General features: G+C 45.1%; 1 protein-coding gene across 1 annotated transcript in view; it reads left to right on the top strand.

The window, feature by feature from the left end:
* Positions 1-584: 584 nt before the first annotated feature.
* Positions 585-26,715, top strand: part of arid5b (AT-rich interaction domain 5B) — a 143,695-nt gene continuing 117,564 nt past the window's right edge. The window contains exons 1-3 of the mRNA XM_063221915.1: positions 585-718; positions 1,058-1,312; positions 10,775-11,027. Coding sequence (XP_063077985.1) covers positions 698-718; positions 1,058-1,312; positions 10,775-11,027 — 529 coding nt within the window. The 5' untranslated portion in view covers positions 585-697. The remainder of the gene's footprint in view (positions 719-1,057; positions 1,313-10,774; positions 11,028-26,715) is intronic.

Genomic DNA, 26,715 nt, shown 5'->3' with positions numbered 1-26,715 from the left:
TTGTAACATTGTAGCGAGGTGTGCCATAATACCACACAAGCTAAATCTTCGGGTTACAGACAAAATATCTCCTTTTCATCAACATGAGTAGAGGTTAAATATTGTGTGAATTTCAGAGCGAAGTTACAGTAGCCTACATGCATTCTAGAAATAGGAGGAAGAGCGCCCCTGAATCTCTGCAGGTCTGCAGGAAATGTTCTTTCTATTACACATACAAACGTCCTCGCAGGCAGGTCCTTGTTGGTAAGTAGAGCATTATGAAGGCAAATTCCGTGAATACGTACACATTTCGTCACTTAAAAATTCACTTATATAATTTCGACATACTACTGTGGTATATATTATGATTTTAACAAGAAATCCTTTAAAATTGCCGTGCGTAATTATTAAAACCGCATCGAACATGCGTATGGCACCGCGACGGTCTCGGTCACGTTACCATTTAGAATTTAATATGATTTTAATGAACAACTAACGCATAATAAATGTTGAAATATATAAGTAGAGGTGCTGTACAAATATTACATCTCATTTCCATTCATTTTTTGTTCGGATGTTACTTTCTATATCAATTTCATATTGACGGTTGGCATAACACTGTGCGCTCAAATATTGTACCCTTCCAGGACCGTTTGCAATCCATTCAAGCCAACAAGTTTGGAGAGAATGTTGAGTTTAATCAATTCAGAACGTCGAGATGGAGCCCAACTCACTCATGGTATTATAAGCTATTCTGCTTAATGTTTCATTTGGCTGTAATTTAAATGACAAAGGTTATACAAGCGGAAATGTCGTCGTAACGTGACATATATTCCTATCTGTATGGGAAACTTGAGATAACAAAACTTGATATTTTATCATTTACATAGGTTAGGCTGTGTAATGTATCATGGCTTTTAGCCGAGTCTACATTATCCACGTAGATTCGCGGCGCAATATGTTGTTTACGCTGATGTTGTGGCTGACTTGAACCATATTTAGTCTACTTTTGGTTTATGCGGTTGTTGACTGTGATCGTGTAATGTATGAAATTAATTACTTATTGCTGTTTCCGCAGTGGGTCGGCTCACCTTGTGGCTTGCATGGACCTTACATTTTCTACAAGGCATTTCGATTTCACCTTGAAGGCAAACCAAGAATATTATCTCTCGGCGACTTTTTCTTCGTAAGATGTAAGCCAGGGGATCCGATTTGCATAGCGGAGCTCCAGTTGTTATGGGAAGAAAGAACAAGCAAGCAACTTTTATCCAGCTCCAAACTTTATTTTCTACCAGAAGATACTCCCCAGGGAAGGACTGTCAGCCACGGAGAGGTGATTAATTTTGTATTTGTTCATATTGTTTGCCCTGCTGTGTACTGTTTTCGCCTGACTGCAGCCGCGTTTATCCACAATTAAACTGCTATCGATGAAATATGACCTATATGTTGCTTTCAACAGTCCGCTGTTTGGTCCGATACAGCTCGGACGTAGCATGATTTCCTATCATTTAAGCCACTGGTCATAGTTCCTCTTACATGCAATCATATGAGCATAAGGAAATGAATAACGTGGTTTTATTCTTCGCTGGTTATGTGAGCTGTTAAGCACGCCTTTGATTAATTTGCCGGCTGTTTGTTTGGTGGGGCTCTGTGTAATCATATCTTTGAACATGGTGTGACTATTGCTGGTGACGGATGTGGTAATGCGAAGTTGTCACATTAGTCTATCTTGTTTTATGTCTGTGTTAAGTAGGCTACAATTGTGCGGAAATTACGAAAGACAAGATAGATCAAAAGCCCTCGCTCTCGTAGCGCCGTTTGCTCGGTTGATGTACGTGATGTAGCCTAGTTAATACAATATTGCGGCGGGCAGTTGAAACACTAAATAAATAGTCGTGTAGAGTAAGAGGCGAGTGTAATGCTGGCTTTGCAATCGTAGATTTGGGACTGTCAGTGCGATGTTGCAATTTTTTGTAGCGATTGGCAGCATGTATTATCAGAGGGAAGCATCTGCTTCATTTCCTAACAGAAGAACTATTGTTACGCGGACATATTCTCCACACGCGTTCAAATGCTTTCGGTCAGTAGGAATTGATTAATCATGGCAAGCTTGATAGAGCGCCGGTTGGGATGCCTTAAAGGGAAAGAGCGACATTTATGAAGGTTATTATGTCAAAGTGCTGCAGCTCAGTTCCACATCACCGGGGTTAGGCATACCAGTGCAATTTGCGCAGAAGAATAGACATTATGTGCATTTGTTTCGCGGGGAGTTAACTCACTCGCTGCCAAGACAAATTAGTTGACAAAATGCTGTATGGGTGTTTCTTTATCTGGTGTTGCCATACATAGTGCAATTGCTTAGAAACACCACATCAGTGGAAAGCGATGCGCAATGCACGATGAGCAAACCCATTTCTTGTACTCTGCGAGTACTTTTGTCTCCAGGCGATATTGGCCAACTAAGAAAGCAACTCAATTTCAGTGACATTTTTATTGTACATCCCCCAACACCCCCAGGAGCAGAGTGTCAAATTTCCTTTTCATAATAAGCAACAGGTTTTATGTGCCGTCTTCAGCAGCGAAATGTCAAGGTTGCATAGCAAAATGCTTATGATTATTAAGCGAATAGAACACACTGTCTGGTGCGACCTTGGGCGCGTTTGTGTTTGCACAATGTAACGAGGTGGAATGGCTAGAAAACATGAGACTTAACCTCGTGTTGACACAGTTGATCAGACCCTGTCCTCTTTTTAAACCTGTCAGCGCTTCCCTCCTATGTATACCCCGCCCTCCATGCCCCCAACAGCCATACACACTAGCATTTCAAACTATTTGTTTTTCAATTTTATCACGCATACGTGATTTGTGATCCCGAAAGAACCCGGGCAGATAGGATTACTCGCCCCAAGGACAATTCACTCGACTTTTGACATACTTAGTACAATAGCTCGGCAGCTGATGGTGCAATATATGCCAACTTATCAGTTGTTAACTTTGGCCATGCACTTTCCAGAATTTTAAAAGCATTCTTTAGTATTGTGTGTAGTCTGACTCATGTTACACATATGCGTCCCTAAAGCTGATTAAAGAGATGTGGAAAATGATTATCTTGCGGTTGGGAAGGCAGTGGGGGAAAAAAACAACTGCCGGGGCTGGAAAACTGAGAAGCATATGACCAATCTTAATAATGTGATTGAGTGTCAACTTGGCCACCTGCAGTAATCTGACACCGAGAAAGTTACTGCCGCGCCATTGATGATGCACTCAGCAAATTGTCCAGTTTAATTACATTTGCATTTGTATTGAATAACTCAAATGGCAGGAAGAAGGAAGCGTTGTAACTATGTCACTACATATAGGATATGACACACTCATATCCACACCACACACCCACAGACACACACACACACACACACACACACACACACACACAGGATAGTACTGTATGTTTTTAGCCTATGTATACACAGCATATACCCGCTTGCTGCACACTTATAAGGCAGACACTTTGTTCAGATAATGGTCCTGTTTCATGTGACTTGCTTGTGTCGATATGGACATGGCAACCTTGCCTGAGGGGAAGGCTCAGTCATGTAATTGCTTTGTGGGAATGTTGTGAATTATGGCTGTGTTCTGCTGCGGTATCAGTGAACTCTTTGAGCTCAGGAAAGCAGCGCACATAACAAAGTCGAGAGAGAGAGAGAGAGAGAGAGAGAGAGAGAGAGAGAGAGAGAGAGAGAGAGAGAGAGAGAGAGACTTTAGCATATGACAGCGTGTGTGTGTGCTAATGTTTAGTGTGTGATTGTACGCCCTAAATGGCTATGATTGCCATGATAAAAGGAGCCACTCCAGTTTCCAGATGCCTATTTGTTTCTGCAAGGCAGGTGATGTAATTTCCCCCCTGGCCCCAGTTACTCATTCATTAGTAGGATAGCAGCAGCAGCTAAAACAGCAACAGGCTTTGCAGTCATCTCTCTCTCTCTCTCTCTCTCTCTCTCTCTCTCTCTCTCTCTCTCTCTCTCTCTCTCTCTCTCTCTCTCTCTCTCTCACTTGCTCTTTCTCTCTCTCTCTGGCAGTCAGCCCTGCAAGAATTTAACACTTCGCACTCGAAAGCCTGGAGAGGGCAAGAGCATGCTCTCGTTAAAAACACGGCCTGCTTTTTAACATATTTCCCTCCCTCTCTCTCTCCAGTCGACCACCATAACTATATGGCATCCTCCCTCCTTCTCCAAGAGGCATGGGGCCATGGAGATATCTTTCTTTCTTGCTTGCTTGCTTTCTTGCTTGTTTTCTTGCTTGCTTTCTTGCTGTCAAAATTATGAAAGCAGCTGCCTGTCTGCTACCACCAGGGTGGGTTGTTAGTTTACACTAAAACCCTGATAGCTGTGAATGTGCAAATGGATTTTATTTATTATCTCATTTGCCTAAAAGAGGGCCGGCCCAAGATAAGACGTAAGTGACACAAAGTGGTGTTTCTCTTTCTAGACTGCTGCACAGTAAAAAAAAATGAAATAATGAAGTGATAATTCGACCCTTAGAGAGTTGCTTGAACATCTTCTATAGTGTATTTGGACCCATAGTACTCGCTAAGTGTTGAATTAACATTGTTTTTGAAGTAAAAAACAATTACTGTGTGGGTGGTGTATAAAGAGTAGTTTGGTATCAGACATTCTATGCGTTCAACAGGAACAGAGAGCACATGTGTGTGGCTGGCTGTACAGTGAACTGAAACATGCCTTTTTGGTTTCAACACTTTGACTGATGTCATGCCGTTGGTTTTTGGCAACTTTTTTTTCTTTCCTTTACCAGGAAATAAAGACTTGGTATGTAGTCCAGCCACAGACTACTGAGTAAGCAACACTCTCATTGAAAAGCACCATCAAAATGATTCCTTATTTGAGATGGGGGCAGACCTAACAGTGACAGCCATTGTATCGATTGTTTATTTGGGTTGGGAGAGATGAAAAGCATAGATATCCAGGACAGTCATCTGATGTACTGTATCATAGTGTTCTAACAAAAGCTTATCCACAAATACAGGCCTAAGTACAGTATATAACACTGTATAACTTGATCCTACTGTATATCTATCAGACTGCAATTGTATGACCACTGTAGCTCTCATATCAGACTCCATCAACCGCCCTGGTGTTAAGTTTGCATGTAGGGCTGACTAATATAACCACAGCATTGTGCACAGGGACGAACGAGGATAATTTGGGAGTGGATGCTTCCTCCCTCTCTCTCTCTCTCTTTCTCTTTCTCTCTCTCTCTCTCTCTGTCTCTCTCTCTCTCTCTCTCTCTTTCTCTTTCTCTCTCTCTCTCTCTTTCTTTGTCTATCTGTCTGTCTGTCTGTCTGTCTGTCTGTCTCTCTCTCTCTCTGTCTCTCTCTCTCACTCATGCAAATACTATTCTTCTAATTCCTCTTTAAGCACTGGACTGGTTTACAAAATGCACCGTGGGATGGAATTGATATGTAATTAGCAGCTTTCCCCCCTCCCCTCCCTTTGCCTGTGTGCTCTCGCTCCCTGTTTTCAGTGAGGTTTGCGACTTGGGGCTTGTGCAAAAAAGAATTTCTGTGGCTGGAATCCAGGCACATCTTTTGCTGCCTTGGCGGAGCGCCACACTTGTGTTTTGGATGCCTGGAACATATTTATAGTTCAAATTAGATCATCAGGCCCCATGTTTTTCTCTGTGTGTGTGTGTGTGTGTGTGTGTGTGTGTGTGTGTGTGTGTGTGTGTGTGTGTGTGTGTGTGTGTGTGTGTGTGTGTGTGTGTGTGTGTGTGTGTGTGTGCGTGCGCTGTTTTTTATTGTTATTGTGGTTATTGCTTTGAAAGGTAGCATTCCACTCCTCGTGTAATATTGTGTAGCCAGTCTGAACATGTTTCTCAGGGGCTGACACATAAGTGGCAGTTTCTTTTCTTTTTTGCTCTCTCATTTTTTCTTCTCCTGTCCTGTTTCACTCTTCGTCTTTCTCATCTCAGTATTTCTGCATAAAAGGCACCGCTCTGTGTTATTCAAATAGAGAAGTACGTAACTTGGAAGTGTTGGGGGGTGGGGGTGTGTTAGAGTTGAGTCAGTTTCTATTCAACAGGAGCAGGTTCACCTTTACCCATTACGAGCATGACTTGCTTTGAGAAAAAAAAGAGAAGAAAAATCTCCCTGGAGCTCGGCCAATTTGACAAATTCTTTGGAAGACGGCCAATTTCAGTTAACCTTTATTGATTAAAGACGACTCCTTACAAACCGCATTCACACATCTTCCTACACGACTACAGTGCTCTTGGTGGTTTTTTTTGTAACTGCTAACCACATTACTATTGATATTCACGTCATAAAACGTGCTTTATATGCGGCTCAGTCTTGTTATTCACAAGTTACATGATGTATATCTAAAGTCCATCTTCCAGGAAAAGGGTTGGGTTAATGTTTATGCATTTCTAAGGCCACATAAAAAATAGATGTTCCTGTTACTGTTACTGATTCCACGCAGCTGAATGTTCTCCTTGTGTTGTTTTCACTGGCGGGGCCTAGGCCCGGGCATGACAAAGTAATTACTTTAAGCTCAGGATGAGATCAATAAGTGAAGGGGAAAATACTTCATTTAACTTTTTAACTCTGCCACAGAAAAAGAAAAAAAGGAGGAAAAAAAACAACAGGGGTGGGGGGACTTCCCTCTCTCTCTCTCTCTCTCTCTCTCTTTCTCTTTCTCTCTCTTCAGGCCTGTCGCCACATTTTTCATGTTACCAGGTCAATAATTCAATAGGCATGCAAGCAGGTGTACAAATCCGCGCTGACCTGAAGAATTCTTGGGCTGACCCCCCGAATCAGTGGACTGAAACATTCCCAGCGTGACGCTGTTTGTGGGCTCCGCCCGCTGTTCGCTGCAGAGCTTTAGCGAGGGGTTGGGGGTCGTGTGTAGGGGAGGGAGGGCTATGGTTGGAGTGGGATGGCTTGGTAGGGGTAGGCTGATGCCTCCTCAAAAAAAAGGAAAAGAACAACCTAAACCCCCCACCCCCACCCCCACCCCACTGTTCTCTCACCAGTGGTTTTTAAATGGCACGTAGCAAGCAATAGGACTGTTAAGTGCCACTCAAAAAAGACCTTTGAAATGCAAGATATCGCCCATTTCTTTATTTATTTTTGACAGCTTGACTGATGTCTCTGCCGTGTAACACTTATGCAATTGAAAATGCAGCTGGACATGATTTTAAATAAGGTAAATACGGTATGCCACAAGTAGCCATCTGAGTGAGTAACTGCATGTCTGAATATCAATTTTCCAGGGTGATATATTTAAAATGTTTGTCCCGATCAATAAATGTCAATAAAAAAGCAAGAGGTGGAGGATATCTGGCTTGTACTGAGTAATATTTCAATTGACACGCAGGGGAAACAGAGAGAGAGACAGACAGACAGAGATGGAGCGGAGCGGGCGTCAGATCTTCAAAGCGTGCAAGGGCTGAAGCTGAGGCACATGATCTCATAGTAAAGTTTGCTGCGCCGCCATCGGGATTAACTGCGTTTGACCCACTTAGTTTTATGGCCGCGTGAAAACAGATGCCTTTGCACTTTAAATGCCTATTATGGTTCCCGGGCTGTGGCGTTTTTCGCTGCCTGCCCTGCCTGCGCCAGGCCTAGGCCTATTACTTTAAAGGTGCATAATCTGCAGGGCAGTCGAGCAGGTTCCATTTTTTTCTCACTGTGTTGACTCGGATAAGAGGCAGTTGTTTAGACTGCGCCAGAGTTATTCTGACATTGTCACGGGGCATTGTGCAAGCAGTGTGGAATGCATACAGATGCATTTGTCCATTGCTGGGGAAAAAAAGACATCAAGTAGAGTATGATGGGTGTACCAGTGACTATTTGGCTTTACATTGTTGCTGGTGGAGAAACAGTACTGTTCAGTCAAGGCCAAAATTTGGGTCAGTTGCGGGCTTGTCTTTACAGCTGAAAAATGTGCACTCTCCTGTGTTTATAGTAACCAAGTGAGCAAAGATATAAACATTAGTCATTTGATGGTTTTAGCACATTGTCATATTTTTATTGGTATTCAGATGTCCGTCGTTGCAACACTAATGCTGTAAGCAAGTTGTTTTGGATGAAAGCGCAGATCTAGTGCCTCAACACGGGCATAAACATGTTATTTATGGTCCATCTGTGAAAGTCGGGGTCGGTTGATTATGGCTGGAGAAGTATGGCTGCAGTGCGTATTGATCTGAAAGTGCAGATGGCCTGATATAGCCCGGCTGTTTACACGATGTATTTAAGGAATGAGAGAGAACATGCAGATAAGAGGGCCCTAAGCCCATGTAGCCATAATATCATTTGATGTGCAACGTTTAAACAAGAGGGTGTCGACATCATGCCTCGCAGTCTTTAGAAACGGGCGTTAAGAACATGACAAAGCATGACCTTGGCTGGATATCACACGGAGGGAAGTTCGTTATGAATAGCTTTGTTGAATAGAAAGGCTGCTTCTGCTGTTGCTACACTGCTCTTGCACACAGATGCAGAAATAGATATTGTATGAGGTTGGGGTGGAGGGGTTTGAAGGAAACTTTTTGAAAGCTGAGGGTTAGTTAAGTGAAACCGTGCAGCTCAGGTATTTCCTGTGATGTGAGCGAGCTCCTATTTTATGGGTCACCCTTTTGAACCTGGTGAACAGCTTATAGCACATTCGAGACAAGCAAGCAGTCCAAGAAAAAAAACGCAATATTGAGAGATTCCGTTACTTCAAACTTATAGAATCAAGGGCCCACTTTCTCTAGAACTGACACATCTGCTCTCCAGAACAACCGCCCCACTTCCCCCCAAGCGCCTACTGCCTCCCAACCCACTGTCATCCAGTGCCAGGTCACAGCCCCTGACGTTTCCCTTTTTCTTTTAAATGAGCGATTCTATTTGTTCCACTGGGACTCTCATCAATGGCTCCCATTTGAAGGTCATTAATACCACAGCCGAAGAAGAATGTCATGAAATCAGCAAATAGCAAATTACAGAGCCTGGTGCTCGCTCGCTCGCTGCCTCCAAAACGGCAACAGCTTGTGCCTTTGAAAGGATTTTTTCCCCCTCTATTTTTCCCAGACTGTGTCTTAATTATTGCTTTATCTAGTAAACTACATCAGGCTATTTTTCTCTGAGCAGATGTTTGGTGTCATTCGATCCCGCGTAGGCTTATGTGCTACTGTGTCTTTTTCAGATAAAAGCGTTTTTTTTTTTCTTTGTTGTTCTCTCTCCCTCCCTCCCTCCCTTCCTCCCTCCCTCCCTCCCTTCCTCCCTCCCCTCTCTCCTTGTGACTTTGTTTGATTTATGAGATGCCCACTTAAAATCACCTACTGTTTCCTTCCTCAAAAACCTTTAGGTTTTATAGATGTGTCTAAGGTATTCAATCGTGTCAATCATTTAAAATTGTTCAATAAACTCAAGCACAGGAGTGTTCCCAGCAGTTTGGTACAAATCTTAGCCTATTGGTACTCTAACAAAAGTGTGTGGGTTAAGTGGAGGAACATTCTATCTACACCTTTTCATGTTAGCAAAGGGATACGGCAGGGGGGAATTTTATCGCCACACGTATTTGATGCCTATATGGATTACCTGTCTAGGCAGTTGGGGACATGCAAAACAGGCTGTATGGTTGGCGAGATGTTGATTAATTATTTCCTATATGCAGATGACCTAACCATTCTATCACCAAGTAGCAATGGGTTCCACAGCTCCTTAATATCTGTTCTGATTATGGGGTAGAATTTGACATTAAATATAATGCTAAGAAGAGTGTGGTTATGATCTGTAGGACAAAGGATGATTTTAAATTAACCTTCTTTCTATCGATCTGGAGAAGAGCTGGGAGTAGCTAAGGCCACAAAATATCTGTGGCACATCCTAACAGATATGCTGGAGGATGATGCTGACATTAGCAGACAGAGGAGAGTGCTATATGTCCAAGCCAACATGCTGGCTAGAAAATTCCATCACTTACTACTGATGTTAAAGTCAACCTGTGTCAAACCTACTGCCCCCCTCTTTACATAGCTCCACTCTGGGTTAGATACAAGAAGGAGAGCTTTCTCAAGCTAAAAGTAGCTTATAATGACTGTCTCAGGATTCTCCTGAAGAAACCAAGGAGAACCAGAGCAAGTCAGCTGTTCTGCAAACTAGGTCTTACTACTTTCATGGCATTGGTGATAAATCTCACCTTTAAGTTTATGAACAGGCCGGACCGATCTATAAATGAGCTTATTGTACAGGTAGTAGATCCAAGTTGAAGCTCTGTAAGGTACATGTGTAAAATATGGGAACACTGGTATGAGTGCCTTCACTAGCTTTCAATTTTGTTTTTAACATAAAATGTGTACATGAATGTGTGATGTATTATTTTAATGATTTATGTATTGTGTTGTATCTCTTGTGGGCCTCAAGCCTCAAGCCAAACAGACGTAAACTATAAATTATGTACATTTCAAAAGCAAGATTTAGAAAGTAACAAATGCACACGATGAGCTAAATAAAGGCTGACCGCTGTCTGTTTTGCCTTTTGTGCCCTTGTTCCTACCCAAACCCATCCTCCACCCAACCTAACCCCTTCCCAAACCAAACCAACCCACAACCTCCTCCCAACCTTACCCAACCCTTTACCCCACGTGACCCCTACTGAAACCCAACCTAATCCTTTACCCAACTTGACCCCTACCCAATCCCAACTCCCCTACCCATCCACCTGACCCATCCCCTACTCATGTACCTTATCCCTACCTCTACCCATGCCCTATCCATGCCCCTTACCCATGGCAGGATGAGCTGATTGCGGTGTCGGAGAAGGTGATTGTTCGTCTGGAGGACCTGGTGAAATGGACGGTGTGGGAGCCGTCATGCTGGAAGCGAGGGCTGCGGGCGCTGCCCCTCAAGCCGGCCGTGCTGCGGGAGCTGGGCAAGAACGGCCAGCAGCCGCAGCCGCAGCAGAGGGAGGCCCTACACCGCTACAGAGACTCCACCACCAACAGCGGCCTCAGCTTCAAAGACGTGCTCAAGGAGAAGGCCGAACTCGGTGAGAACTTGTCGCCACGCGTGCAGAGTTTGTAGTTTGTTGTGTACATATATATGCATGCACATTCACCTCAACACAATTCAATTCAATGTATTGTTCTTTAAAGGGGAGTATCACTATTGTCCGTTGTAACTCGATACACTGTGGAACATAGCAAAATCACACACACACACACACGCACACACACACACACACACACGCACACACACACACACACACACACACACACACACACACACACACGCACACACGAACGAGCAGTTCTAATGCACACAGCGATACATGTGTACAGTTATGGCGTTCCATCCATACGTACATGCATTCACACGTTGTAAATTATGTTACATGATAGATGTCTACACAGATAAATACATGCATGCATACATTCACACGCTCACACACGCCATTCAAAGTATACCACATTATTATGTACAGTATGTACGCTCATGCCACTGTATACATAAAGCACAAGAGGGTACAAATGCAGCTCAACAGGTTGTGCTCTACGCCAAAATGCCACGGCACGGTTGTATCCTGCAGGCAAGGAAACGAAAAAAAAAAGAAAACAGAACAAACGTTTCCCTTTAAGTGCCTTAAGCATGTCAAGTCAGGTTAGGTTAAGAGGGTTGGCTGAATGGCAAGGCATTACACTGTGTGTTTATGTCACAAGTAGACTTTGCAGGTCTTTTTTTCGGTGTGAAAGCCACACAGTCACATCAACAGCGACAGCAGGAGGACACTGAGTGCGTTGCCTTGCGTGTCTGTGGGGACAGGAGGGGCTCTTTGGCCCCATTTGTTCAGTGCAGATGATGGAAAAAAACACCAGCCTCTCAAGATGGGCGAGAGCAATCAATCACTTTGATCACAGAATCATGCAAATATTTGTGCCCCACTTCCTTTTGTACGTCGGTGACATGAGTGTGTGTGTGTGTGTGTGTGTGTGTGTGTGTGTGTGTGTGTGTGTGTGTGTGTGTGTGTGTGTGTGTGTGTGTGTGTGTGTGTGTGTGTGTGTGTGTACTGTGCATGCATGTGTGTGCATACACGGCTGTATACATGTCTATATAAGTTTGTGTGTTTGGCTGGGTGTGAATATGTGTACGATATGGTTTAAACACGTTAGCATGCTTGCAGCGTGAGAACGGCATTGCTTATGCAATCGACAGGCCAAGGAGGGAGCGATGCATTCTCCCTTCTCTTCTCTCTCTCTCTCTCTCTCTCTCTCTCTCTCTCTCTCTCTCTCTCTCTGTCTCTCTCTCTCTCTCTAACTGCTCAGTTTTCTGGTATCAGTGCAGGAGACAATGTAGCAGCTTAACAACAACCAACAGGAAAGTGCCCCTGAGGAGCCAGCACAGCTCACTTGTGTGTGTGTGTGTGTGTGTGTGTGTGTGTGTGTGTGTGTGTGTGTGTGTGTGTGTGTGTGTGTGTGTGTGTGTGTGTGTGCGTGTGCGTGTGTGCGTGTTAAGCCCTTATCAGCAGTCTGAGGGCTCCCCCTTCTCATTCACTTATGTTTACGTGTTTCATTATTTTTGAACGGCGCACACTTGCTGAAATTATTGTGTATTTGGCAGCCAGCCCAGTCGGCTTTAATGAGGATTTAAAACCTTGATTTGCTTATTTAAAAGGGAAAGGGGGCGAGAGAGGGAGGGGGGCAGGGTGGTTTGTGAGGGGGAAAAAGAGATGTGTATCACAGTGAAAAGGTTACAGCGAGTGTTTTCTTTACAGCAGTGCTTGGGTAGAGCGTTTTTTTCCCCTTTTTTTCGAAAGTGTACGGCACACACATTTATACATCTGTAACAAGCCCCAGCTATCACAGAGTCCTTCACAGTCGAGGCATAAAAAAGCCGCAGAGGCCCGCTTTATAGGCTTATAAATATGTCATTTTTGGCAGCACTCCTGCAAAGCCAGATACCTGCCGTTTGCCTGAAGCCAAGAAATTGGCTCTGACTGAGTGCATTGCACCTATCTGTAAACTTGTCATTTTTTCTAACAATAGCAGTGAGGTTGGAAGAAGAAAGGAAAAAAATATATAGTATGAATCTGCGTCTGAAGATGTATCATTTGACAGCATAATTCTCATTTTCTTGCCTCATTTTTTCCCACCCTGCTGGTTTACAGTGTGTGTGTGTGTGTGTGTGTGTGTGTGTGTGTGTGTGTGTGTGTGTGTGTGTGTGTGTGTGTGTGTGTGTGTGTGTGTGTGTGTGTGTGTCTGTGCACGCTTGTGTGTGTTCGGGGGTGAGTTGTTAGGAAGTGGTTGGTTATTCATTTAAATAATTGAAACGCACACATGGACTCGTACACGGAGTCAATCACGGAAGCAAAAAAAAAAATCAGTTTGGCTATGTGCTGTAGTCTCATTGTGTGTGTGTGTGTGTGTGTGTGTGTGTGTGTGTGTGTGTGTGTGTGTGTGTGTGTGTGTGTGTGTGTGTGTGTGTGTGTGTGTGTGTGGCTTTTCCTGCGTATTTAGCAGGCACTATAATTATGCACTTGCACATCTTTTTGACTCCACACGCGTCGTCAGCGCTACCGGAATTTGCATACTCGCCTTCTCTTCTCTCTTCCTCTCCTCCCTCCCTCCCTCTCTCCCTCTCTCCATCCCTCCATCCCTCCACCCCTCCCTCCTCTTCCCTTCTTGGCTGCTCAGTAGCTGTATGGGGAAGCAGAAAATGTTAAATTGCCCTTGAGTTGCTGCCGCTGGCGTCTGCATTAGATTCCTAGGCTAAGATTAGAGAGAGAGAGAGAGAGAGGGAACAGAGAGAGAGAGAGAGAGAGAGAGAGAGAGAGAGAGAGAGCGCGAGAGAGCGAGAGAGAGAGCAGAGAAATCGATAATGGACGCTTTGTCACTTACCCTGTATGAAGCCACTGCTGTGAATGTGAATCAATAATGAGTGGAGAAGAGAAGAGAAGAGAGAGGGGAGGAAGAAAAAAACAACCAACACAAGGCCCATGATTTATTCAGTGTCAGCTGAGTAACCTTGTTATTTTGCATGTGTAGTAGAGTGAGTATGTACTTGCAATGTTAATAAGTCGGGAGGGTTTTAAACGCAAAAGGGAGAAAAAGGAGGGAAAAAAAACAGGCTGTCCATATTGGATGTTTGTGTTGTTGGGGATTTTCTAAACACAGTTTACTTGGAGCACTTCAGGATCCGCTGGGGTAGGCAGAAATACTCTGGCGCGAGACCAGAGGGCCCTCTCTCTCTCTCTCTCTCTCTCTCTCTCTCTCTCTGGTTGTCACACACTCACTAATTCTCTCTCTCTCTCACTCTCTCTCTTTCTCTCTCAAATTTGCTCTCTTTGTTAGCCACAGAAAGAAAGAGATCTTTCAGCAAGAGCCGGGGCTTTCAACTGCGGCAGGCCAGGCTTGCAGTGTTGCCGATGGGAACAAATCATTAATTGAAAGTGCCACATGAATTAGCCTTGTCAACTTTGTTCTGCGGTTTGACCCCCATCCTCTCCCCACTCGCTCCCGTTTTCAATTCACAGGCACGGTGACACACACACACACACACACACACACACACACACACACACACACACACACACACACACACACACACACACACACACACACACACACACACACAAACACGACTTGTGTTTTGGCCTATTTCCTCAGAAAGGAAAGGCCCATTTCTTCTCCTTCATGTGCCCAATTCAAGTCAGAGTGACTCAGGATATAAGCGCATCTGACTCCGCACTTGATCACAAGTTAGGAAGATGAGGAGAGAAATTAAGTCGATGACTCTTTCTTTCTTCTTCCCTACTCACTCTCTCTCTCTCTCTGTCTCTTACTCGCTGCTCTCTGATCTTCTGTTCATGTGACACTCACACCTTTTGAATGGCCACCTTCCAGCACACAAAGGCAACTGTCTCCTTTTGATGTGAAAATGGCTGAAGTCATACGTGAAACAACACGTCGTGTCGTCATGTTGAAATTGAAGTAGGAAAAATACAGGTTTGGTAAGAGATAATTGAAACTCGGCTGAGTGAAAATAAGAAGAGAGGGGGCGGGGGGTTGGGGGGGGGACTGAATGGCTGTTCACCTGAAGGAAATTGGGCTATGTTGGTGGCAATTAGCTGCCAGGTCTTTGGAGCACCCCATTGAAAAAACATGGAGCTATGCCAGCTACGCCAGTGCTAACACTGCCAAGAGAACACATTGTTGATGAGGATGAAACACACCCCCCCCACCCCCCACTCCACTCCCCTCTAGTCATAATTTGCACACAATACACCATTTACCCCGATAACCTATCTACACATTGTTTATTACTGCCTATGAAATTTGCAAGGCGTTTCGCAATCGGAGACAAGGTTTCGACGGTGTGTTTTTTCTGTTTTGGTTTCAAAATGAATGCGGTTTAGTGTGTGGGAGGGGTTGGTTGGGCAGAAAGGGATGAGGGGGTTGTGTAGGGGGATAATAAGGCGAAATAGAAAAAAAGGCTCGGGAAGGCCTTCGCAAAGCAGAGCCTGGAATCAATTTAGCTCCATTTCGGGAAGTGACAGGTTTCTAATCTGGCAGTGTTGTCCATTAGAGAGGGGCTGTGTGCACTGCCAGTGACACTCGATCGCAATAACCCCCCGAATATTGTTTCCAGATAATGTAGGCATTGTCTCTCTCAGCGGCTGCAGTTTTCCACCCTTCTCTCTCTTGCCCATATCTAACAATATAGTAATTCACTGCACTATGAATACATATTTCCGCTAAGCCCAGCTGCCTTTGAAGTGTATCAACTGCTCAAAACCACAGCATGCCAAGTATGCTATAAAAAGAGCCTCCAGTGGTCCATGCAGGGCCGCTGACAGCTTTAGCCGGGACCAGGACAAAAACATCTGAAAGCCCCCCCCTCCACCTCCACCTCCCCTCAATGTATACAATGTTATGCCACCCCCCACCCCCCACACACACACACCTCCTCCCCCCCACTCCCTGGGCCCGGCACAACTGACCCCTTTGTCGCCCCCCTGTCAGCTTCCCTGGCTCTGCTTCCAAATATTTTTAACCTCCAAATGCCTCCTGCTTGTCGGTTCCTATAAAAAGTTTCTTATTTGTGTAATTGTAGAATTGCAGTCATAATTCCCCCCTGCCTACTCTGCTCGTGCTCTAATGCGATTCGAACTGCGTGACATTTGAAGAGGACACCGCTTTTCCAATGGTGACCTTATTCGTGTTGACCGTATTAAGAGAGAAGACGTCGACAAGGACACCTTGTTATGAGTCACTTCTTCTCCAAACGCTAAATGACTGCGTTGTGACACAGCCGCGAAAGCCACACGGCGGAAACCAGAACGGTTTGAAAAAAAAGAACACATGAAGAAAAAAAAATACGTGGAAAAAAACAAAAGCTCTGTGTTGTCAAGGACTGGCCATTTTGGTCTTATATTGGCTCTTAAGTGTACGTTTCTGGGCTGGGAGGAAGGTGTGACTCGCTGGTCATGTTTCCTATTCTCCAAAAATAGCTTTCACGCTTGTTTTGCAGGTTCCTGTGGCCAGCTTTTATGGGTAATTTTTTTTTCTTTTGCAAAGCTGCAGGGCAGCCATTGCAGATTTCTGTAGAAAGAGCACACTGTCAGCACACCACACCACATAGTGTGTGCATAGCACACACACACACACACACACACACACACACACACACACACACACACACACACACACACACACACACACACACACACACACACACACACACACACACAGACATATGTATACACACATATGTGCTTTTCTGTTCCTTTCTGTGGTCAGATGATTCAGATAGCGTTAGCAGTGGTTGAAAAAAGACATGAACATAAATAGAGGGGAAATTTGTCAGAGATGCACATCTCTGTTCTAGTAATTAAACTCTCGCTAACTTTCATCTTTCTTTTTTAGATGAAGCTCAGATATCTTTCTTTTCTTTCTTCAAGCTTCGCCTCTTGTCTGTAGGATACACTTTCTCGATGCTATTTCCCAAGATGGTAAAAATGTGCTCTGCCGGTTGCGTTATTGAAAGCTGTCGGCGGGAGTGGAGTGTGATTGGGGTCGTGGCAGGCCCCAGAAAGCATGTGACCTGCTATGTCTGCAAGGATTGTACTTGACTTAATGTCTCTGATTGAGTCAAAGAGACTTAGCGCTGTAATTCTCTCCGTTTTGACGCATGAGAGTGGCTCCGTGAGTCAATTAAGAGTTGACTGAGTGGTAGAAGAGGAAGAAGAAAAAAAAGAAAAAAGTGGAGGAAGATGAAGGGGAATAGAAGAATGAAAGAAAAACAGGAAGGAGATAAATCTAGAGAAGCACTGATATAAGCCGTGACTCACTCCGTATATATTGTTGCTGTCCACATGGAGATCTGTCATTTTTCCATATTAGCAGCAAGCCAGCTCATCTTTTTAGGGTGGTGGGTACATTTTTAGTGTTCTCTCTCTCTCTCTCTCTCTCTCTCTCTCTCTCTCTCTCTCTCTCTCTCTCTCTCTCTCTCTCTCAAGCTGTGAAGCCATTGTGAGAAAGCGTGTCTTTAGGCAAGATAGGGCCCCAAAGCCTCTCCAGTTACAAGCAGCTGGAGATATGAATCTGTGGCAGAGCCTGTCCTCTCTCTCTCTCTCTCTCTGTCTCTCTCTCTCTCTCTCTCTCTCTCTCTCTCTCTCTCTCTCTCTCTCTCTGTCTCTCTCTCTCTCTCTCTCTCGCTCTCTCGCTCTCTCGCTCTCTCTCTCTCTGTCTCTGAAGACGAGCGGCTCCCACACCATTACAGCGTCTGCAGCAGCCAGCCTGCAGAACAACAGTAGCCCCCTAACAGCCCGGCTGACAGATTGCATCCACAAGTGTCTGCGGGGCGAGAGCGAGAGAGAGAGAGGGAGAGAGAGAGAGGGACGGGGAGAGAGTGAGTGAGCGAGGAGTAGCGAGAACCGTGGCCTTTTCCATCAAAGTGAATAAATTGTACATCTCATATCTCATATTTTTGGTCCCAGACAGCCCCCAACGGATTAAACTATCTGGCTTGTACGTACAAGATTCCGTCCATGTCTGCTGGTGCATATATCTATCTGTCTATCTATCTATCAATCTATGTGTCCACGTAGCTATCTGTCCATCTATCTGTCTATCTATTCCTTTATGCCTATTTCCATCTCTTTCTTTGTGGCCTCTCTGTGGCTTTGATGGCTCTCGGTCGTATGTCTTTGATGGAGGAGCTGAAATGGTCTGGTGTCAGGAGCGCTCTCTCTCTCTCTCTCTCTCTCTCGCTCTCGCTCTCGCTCTCGCTCTCACTCTAACGTCTGCACACATTGCCACTGTCTGTCTGCCTGCCTGCGCTGTCGTTGGTTGAGAGGAGAGCGAATAGGGGGCCAGGGCAGGCAGGCTTGTTCCACCGACGCCGGCGGCATCACAATGCCCCAGGAATGGATATCAGATGGGGTGTCGTGCCCACACGGTCAGGTTGATTTGTGGCGGGCAGAAGCCGCCATTCTATTTGCTGGCAGGGAGGCTGGTTGCTCGGCAGCAACGGCGGTAGAAGCAACAGCAGCAGTTTGGGAAGAGCAGGAGAGAGAGAGAGAGAGAGAGAGAGAGAGAGAGAGAGAGAGAGAGAGAGAGAGAGAGAGAGAGAGAGAGAGAGAGAGAGAACGGAGGAGTGATAATTCATCTGTTGTAACTGAATTTGGCTTGCAGCCCCCGTTGGATTTATTCAGAGGGGGGCATTTTTTTCTCTCTTTTTTTCCCTTTTTCCATTCTTTCTTTCTTTTCCCCTCCTCTCTCCTCCTTTTCCCCCGGCTGCTTTCATTCTGAGCTTGTCGGCCGATGCTGCCAATTAAACGACATTCATGTCAGAGAAATATCAATGCCATGCTTGATTTGCCACAGAGATCTGTGGAGAGAGAGGATTTTTTTTGTTTTCCTCTCTTCATTTCCACACACTGTGAATATGGCAGCCACCAAATATGATGTTGACATGGGGGTTACAGTGAGGGTGGGGGTGGGGGGTGCATTTTGTGGGTAGGGGCTTTTGGGGTGGGTTTGGTCCGTTGGTTTTTGCTTAGCAGCTGAAAAAAATGATATGACAAGGAGCAAAGCCTTTGAAAATCCACCCTTAACCGCCAACCAACTCAGCAAGGTAATATATTCAGGACACACTTCTAAATAATGCCGCCTACCCGTGATTGTGGACAGGGAGATTGTGTCCTATATTGGGGGAGTCTCACACAACATGCCCAAAGAATATGATTATGCAGATTTGGCGAATGCAGTTTGTTGAGGAAGAAGAGAATGTGTGTGTGTGTGTGTGTGTGTGTGTGTGTGTGTGTGTGTGTGTGTGTGTGTGTGTGTGTGTGTGTGTGTGTGTGTGTGTGTCTGTGTGTGTGTGTGTGTGTGTGTGTGTGTGTGTGTGTGAGAGAGAGAGAGAGTGAGAGAAAGCACTGCAATATTTTTGAGATGGCTGCTATTGGGGGCAGAGCTTTGACGGTGCCAAACAACTAGTCATGCAAAAATGTAGAGAAGTAATCAACAGCAACCGTCTCCTGCAAAATCAACGGATGGGGACATACTGTGCATTACTTGGATTCAGTCACTCTGAATTAGATTAAAACTGAAAGACCAAACAGTTCCACACTCCTAATTAAATCAACATTTTCCACCCCTTCCTCCTTTCCTTAGACATAAAACATAGTCATCACTTTAGCTTTTGTTTTAAGTTCAGAGTATCAGGTCACTCAAAGGCATTATTGTGTTTTTTTTCTCTCTGCTGCCCCCGTCAGCCTGCCATTGCTTGTTTTGATCAGTGGCAGACATTTCAGTTTTGGACGTTGACTGTGGAGGCTTATTGTCCATTATAAGTCAGCGATCTGTTTGTATCGTTATAGTCTCCCCGTGTATGACTAAACGGGGTGGCCGGCTGCCAGCAAAGTGCTAAATCTGTTCGTTGGGGCCCGGGCTTTGTGAGCTGGCCTGGAAAAAATCTGTTAGTCGGCTAATAATGGTGAAGTTTAAGTGTGCATGCTTTGTGTGTTTGTGTGTGTGTGTACGTGTGTCATTTTCTATATCTCTCTTTTCCTCCCTGTCGAATTTAGAATTTTTTGGCGAGAGAGAGGAGGAAAAAAACAGTGAAAGAAAAGGAGGAGTTGAGTGGTGGAAGTGTTTCGAGGTCAGCCGGAGAGATGTGTGCTGTTGTTGTAATCATCGCTTGGGTTTTCCTAGTTGAAGTGTTTTTAAAAATTATTTGTGTGTGTGAATATGATTGAGTGGGTTGCGCTTTTTTTGTTCTTTTTACCGTTTCCGCAGATTTTTTTTCCCAGCGGCCCACTGGGGCTCCCGGTGGCTGTAGTATGTGCGGCGAGATAATAGCCGCTCCGCGCGACAGTCAAACAATGGCACCGCTGCCTCCCAGGACTGACCTTTTGAGGAAATGAATAGTTTTATTGTGCGTCCATTACCGAGAGTCTGAAACAACACCCGCCATTATTAATGCCACTTCTCCCATAACATAAAGTAGGTTTCCCGGCCGGCCCTTAGGGATGGAGCTCTGTGATGAAGTACACACACACACACACACACACACACAAACGTATACACACACACACACACACACGCGCGCGCGCGCACACACACACACACACACACACACACACCCAAACCTCCACTCCAAATATCCATTTGTTCATTAGTTTGCCGTGGATTGTGTTTTGAAGCGACTCAGAGAGAGGGAGGGAGAGAGAGGGAGGGGGCTGTAGAGTGAGGTGGGCTTGGTTGAGCGCAGGAAAGGGAAGATGAAGAAGGGGGGAAAAAACGAGTCTGATTTCATTTTAGAGTGGAAATTAAATTAAATGTTAAATTCTACAGTATGTCCTGTCTTTTCAAGTAGCACGGCACAACAAGATCTATTACTACTACTAGTAGTACTACTACAAGTAGTACTAGTAGCTACTACAACTACTACTACTACTTTTGGCCCTGCACTGAAAAGACCTCCCCAACCCCTCCTGACATCTCCCATTCAGCTCCCCCTTCCCTTACACACACATCACCACCAACAAACCCCCCTCTCCTCCTTCAACCCCCTTCAAGGAATCCACTGTGCAATTGTTCGCTTGTACCTTGGGGCACTTGCTGTGCACAGAGAGAGAGAGAGAGACAGAGAGAGAGAGAGAGAGAGAGAGAAAGATAGAGAGAGAGGGCGGGGGGGGGGGGGGGGGGGGGGGGGGGGGGGGAAAGAGACACAAGGTGTCTTTATTTGGGCCGCAGTGCCAAGCCCTAGTCGGGGAGGATGACTAATCTGCCATTATCTGAAGGCCGTCATTCCACGTTATGCTGAGGGCGGATGGGTGGCCTCGAGTTGAGAAATTCAAGATGGTGGTGGGAGTTGAGAAGGGCTCCCCCCTGTCCTGTTTTTAAAATATTTAAGAAACGTCCTGCGGATTTTTTTCTTTTTGCGAACTTCCACGATGCAGCGAGCAAGCAGGCGAAAGGGCTAATTAATCCCGTATTTGGCAAGCTGGGAGGTTGCCTAATGACATTCGCAGGCCTGCTAATTCACTTTATTTAGTGGTAGGGCGGTGCGTGCCACACCAATGTTGTGTTCGCGGGTATTTAATTATTCATTTATCAAATTCTTTACTGGTCACAAAAAAAAACATATGACCTTATCGCAAACGTCCAGCAAATATATATAGCATTGGTGGAGCATCGTGCAGGTGGGGCCAGATGTTTTTTTTAAAATTATGAACTGTTTTTCGATTGGGCTTTAATTTATTGATTTTAGTGGATACTTTCTCATTTTGTTAGGCAATTGAGAGAATAATGTTGATTAAGCATCATAGGGAGGTGAGTAGCTTTGTTGTCTAGTTCTGTTCATTTTTGCATTCATTTTGCATTAATTCATTTTTCTGTTTTCTTTTGGGGTTTTATTTTGTTCATTTTGGTGGATACATACATATTAGTTTTGTTCCGGTGATTGTATTTACCGCTTCAGTAAATGTCAGGAGATGAGTAATGCAGGCCTTTGAATATCGAGTCGAGCGCTTTAATTGATCCAGGGAGGCCCTGTCAGAGTGAAGGGCTAGAGTGCTGTGTGTTTGTCCTCCCCTCTGGTCCTACAGTACAGTATGTCACCTTAAGTGACATTGGCCTGCCAGAAGAAGAGAGGGGGGAAAGAGAGAAACAAGAACAGGGGAGAGGATGGGGGGAGCGAAAAAATCGTATGGCTAGCTAGATTTATGAAGTCAGCCGCTGGTCAGTCAGTACTACAACAGCCACCATCACTACCACCACTACTACAGCCGCCACCACCACTACAGCCATCACCACCACTACAGCCATCACCACCACGACAGCCATCACCACCACCACCACTACTACAGCCACCACCACCACCACCAACAGCCACCATCACCACCACCACCAGTACAGACACCACTACCAGCCACTTCTGTGTGTGTGTGTGTGTGTGTGTGTGTGTGTGTGTGTGTGTGTGTGTGTGTGTGTGTGTGTGTGTGTGTGTGTGTGTGTGTGTGTGTGTGTGTGTGAGAGAGAGAGAGAGAGAGAGAGAGACATTTAATATCCCTTTATTGAACCATTCATGGCCCACACATAAACACCAAGATATCCCCACCCCACAGCCCACCCTATCCTACCCCATTAAAAACATACCCTTACCAAAGACAACTTAACCCACCACCCGCATTAACTGTCCACACCCCCTTATCTGCACACTACTTCTTATCAAATAGTTCAAGGTTGTCTATAGCTTGATAGTAGGCATGCTCTACAGTGATCCTGGACTCAACCAGGGCCTTGAACATTCCCACCCGGTCCCACACACACCCCTCTTCCTCCAGTGTCCTCCAGTGCGTGCCTGCGTGCCTGCGTGCGTGCGTGCGTGCGTGCGTGCGTGCGTGCGTGCGTGCGTGCGTGCGTGCGTGCGTGCGTGTGTGTGTGTGTGTGTGTGTTAGAAGGGGGGTAAGCGAATAAATACAGCCGGCTTGAAAGAGCGGGACAAAGCAGCAGCTGAGTGATTTAAAGTGCGGAAGGGGTCGGCTGCATTCCTCCGACGTGTCCCTCCCACTTACAATAGCTCATGAATGCATAAGAAGCCCTGCGATTGGGAGAAAGAGCGACAGAAAGAGAAAGAGAGAGAGAGAGAGAGAGAAAAAGATGGATATGGGCAGAAAAAAACAACAACGACGGTCTTCCTTTAAATGGCGCGCAGAAGACATGTTATTTCATCTAATCTGCTGTGATCCTCTTTGCAATCAGATAAATAAAATATGCCGCTGATTGCTGCGATCACTCGGCCTGCACTCACGCCTGTGCAATTCCTTTTTTTTTGTTGATTTCGACTTATTTATTCATGTCATTATTTCCCTTTTTTTGTGTTTCCTTTTACCCAGAATGCATCAAAGCAGCAACAGGCAAGCCAGCTTGCAAATGGGGATGGACGAGGCGAACACATTCTATAATATGCCTGTGTGAGTGTGTGTGGTGATGGGGTGGGGTGGAAGCCATGTGTAAGGTCTTGTATGGTATGGTATAGTATGGTTGGGAGTGTGGATGGGTGATGGGTGGGCGGAGAGGTGGGGGTGGGGGGTGCTTGTGGAATGATGAATGATTTATTTCTTGGACAGTAATTGAAAATAGTGTGTGTGTGGGTGGGGTGGGGAGTGGTGGGGGGGGTTCTCTCGGGGCTCCCCCACCCCTGTCAAGAGGTGACTGGGCGAATGAAGGAATCGTCACAATGGTGCATTGATGGCGTACCATCTTCTTATCCTGCACGACATCTAATCCCTCCTTTGTGTGCCATTCCAAATGCTCCTTAATTGGTTTCGTCGGGTAATGCCATTATTTCCGTGCCGCTCCTTTCTCCCGCTCTCCTGGAAATTGCAATCATTTTCTCCTACTCTGCTTGATAACAAAAAAAGAGAGACAGAGGGAGAGAGAGGCACCTATTGTTTTCGAGAGGTGCCTTGTTAAAATATAATTTCCATCTTTCTTTTTTTCGGTTTACTTTTTTTTTAGCCAACAAACGCAGAGTTAATCACATTGACACTGACGTCGGATTGTCTGAGCCAAGCCCAATTCACCACCTGCAATCACTTTTTAATGCATATTTAAATTGCCAGTTACAAGTAAACAACTTTTTTTGTGGAGGGGGGTAATATCCGTTGTTTCCCTCTGTGGGTGAAAGCTATTTGGCTACCTATGAGTCCTTCCAATCCAGGACATTGTTCACATCCTCCGAAACAAAACGTCAAGTTTCCCCTCATGTGTTTTAAATATTTGCCATTCTCACTTGATGTGCTTTGGGTGTTCAGACATTTATGGTGGATGAGAAAGTAAGAGTTGCCTTGATTTTCTTTCTCTGCATTGCACTTGTCTTTCAGCAAATGCAGGAGTTTTTTTTAATTTTGTAATATACTGTTGTTCTCTTGTTCCTGTGGGATATTTTGGATAGCAACACACATCTGTATGTTTATTTTAAGACGTACGTTGAAATGCAGCTGATTGACAGATACCATTTCAAATGCTGTTTGTTGATAGAAGGATCATGTCAATCGATGATAATTCCTGCAGTGAGATACGACTGTCTGGGGAGAGGAGAAACAGCTCTGCAATTTACGGCTTGACATCACTGCTATGCATCAATAGATTGTGTGATTTACAAGGTTTTTCTTGTTCCTCAGCTGCAAACACACTAACACACGTACTTCCCTTGACCCACATCCTCTTCAACCAAATGTTTTTATTTTTCAACATGACATGGAGAGTAATGATTATACTTCGTTGCAGATGGTTTTCTCAAGGTTTTCATTCCCACTCGAGCAAGTCCTACGACACCCGCCAACAAGGCTAAAGCATTTATGTTTCTGTTATTTAGTGAACAGCGACTTTCTATTTTATTTCGATCCGTTTCATTATCTCAGCATGCTGGTTTTAGAGTGCTAACCGCAGCACTTTTTCCACCAACCAAAGAGCAACAGAAGGTCACGGTTTGCAACTAAAGGCCCTCTCACTCCCAATGCACTGGAGTCCACTTCTTGCATGCACAGCAAGGCACGTTAAAGTTACTAGAGTCATTCCAGGTTGTCGGTGAAGCGCTGCAGCACACTTCTGTGCTCATCTGTCAGATCAATAGCTTACATGCAGTATACGTTGCAGTGTTGCAGAGGGTTTATAATCATCTAGCAGCCACCCCACCCCCGGGAGCATGTTAAAGGTTAAAGTGTCGCTAGCTAATTAGCGCAGTGTTTAGTAGGAGGGTGATGCAACAGAGTGAGCAAAAATGAATGCCTGCTTGATCTCGACGCGGTGACTAATGTGTAAGGGAACAACACAAACGTTATTAAAATGCCTCGTAAAATGTACAGGCTGTGCTTGCCAAACAAGGATTACATAATCAAGGTATTGTAGGGCCTGGCTGTGATGGTATGCGCTATATTAGATTGTGTTTTGGTAGTTAGATTTAGCTGCGGCTTGGCTGTGGAGCTGTTTGTGTCTGAGAGAGAAGGAAAGGGAGAGATTAAGAGGGGATACATTTACCTTCTGTGTTTTTTCTGTGAATTTATTTCAGGGAGAAAATAAACGTTCTTCACTTTTTACTAGAATTCCTGAAGTAAAAGGAACAAGCCCCACCTCACTAAGACCATCAATGATTTACAAGGTTTATGTTCGCAATCGTATCCTCCCAAGGAGGACCGAAAAAACCCGAGTAACGGCCGTAACATGGCTACATTTAATGTTTTTTTTTCTTCTTTCCCCACTTGTCACCACAACCTCTTTTAAACAAGGACGATTAAACACTTTAAAAAACTTGAGGCAATCAGGCAATCAATAAAAACCCACGAGCCCCCTCGGCTGGCCCGCTGCCCTCAGCTGAAATGCTTTTGGCCCATGACGCGGCGCAAAGCGCTAAAGACAAGGAGGGGAGGCCAGTCCTTGAAAGGGGCCGTTTCAGCCTGGGCTGTACGGACAGAGCCCACGTCCAGCATAATAAAACGGCAGCCAGGTGGCACGGCTTGTCAGGTGGGTGTAATCACGGTCAGTGCCAGGGAATATCCCATGGTACAAGCAAAAAAATGAGAAGTGGCTGAAGAGAGGGGTCATATAGTTGAAGGAGGTTCTTTGGACGCAATGGCACACTAACGCCAAGGGAACGTTATATGGCATATGGATGGAGGAAAAATGGCGGCTGTGTGTGAGCGCAGTTGTGTTTTTGGCCTGGAGTTTGCGGTCTGTGAATTGTGATACGCCGAAGCTCAGGATCTTAGGCTCCCATGTTGCTCTTGGCCAAGGAAGGCCCCTTGTGTGTGTATGTGTGTGTGTGTGTGCGTGCGTGCGTGCGTGCGTGTGTGCGTGCGTGCGCGCGCGCGTGTGTGTGTGTGCAACGTTTAACTAGGCAATTGAATCGGGGGAACCAACTTTCGGGCCTGTGTTTTTCCAGGCACAAGGTTTCAATAGAAAGTTTCCTCTGTGACTTTTTTGTCATTTCTATTATTTTTCCTTTCTTTCTTTCTCAGTCTTCTTATTTTTCCTACCATGAAAAATATAATCTGCTTTAAAGGACTTGTTCTCACTCCATGAAAGACAGGATTGTTGGGAAACCTTGATGATTGTCATGAGGTTGAAGCGACGTGGGATTGCTTCAGAACGGTTTCTTTTCTCCGGTCCGGGTTTTTTTTTTTTTTCAGAAGACGGTTGGTGTTCATCGCTCCCTCCTACTGAGACAGGAAA

The sequence above is a fragment of the Engraulis encrasicolus genome, chromosome 17 (genome assembly GCF_034702125.1).
Source record: "Engraulis encrasicolus isolate BLACKSEA-1 chromosome 17, IST_EnEncr_1.0, whole genome shotgun sequence".
NCBI lineage: Eukaryota > Metazoa > Chordata > Actinopteri > Clupeiformes > Engraulidae > Engraulis > Engraulis encrasicolus.
This window is presented reverse-complemented; position numbering and strand designations above follow the sequence as displayed.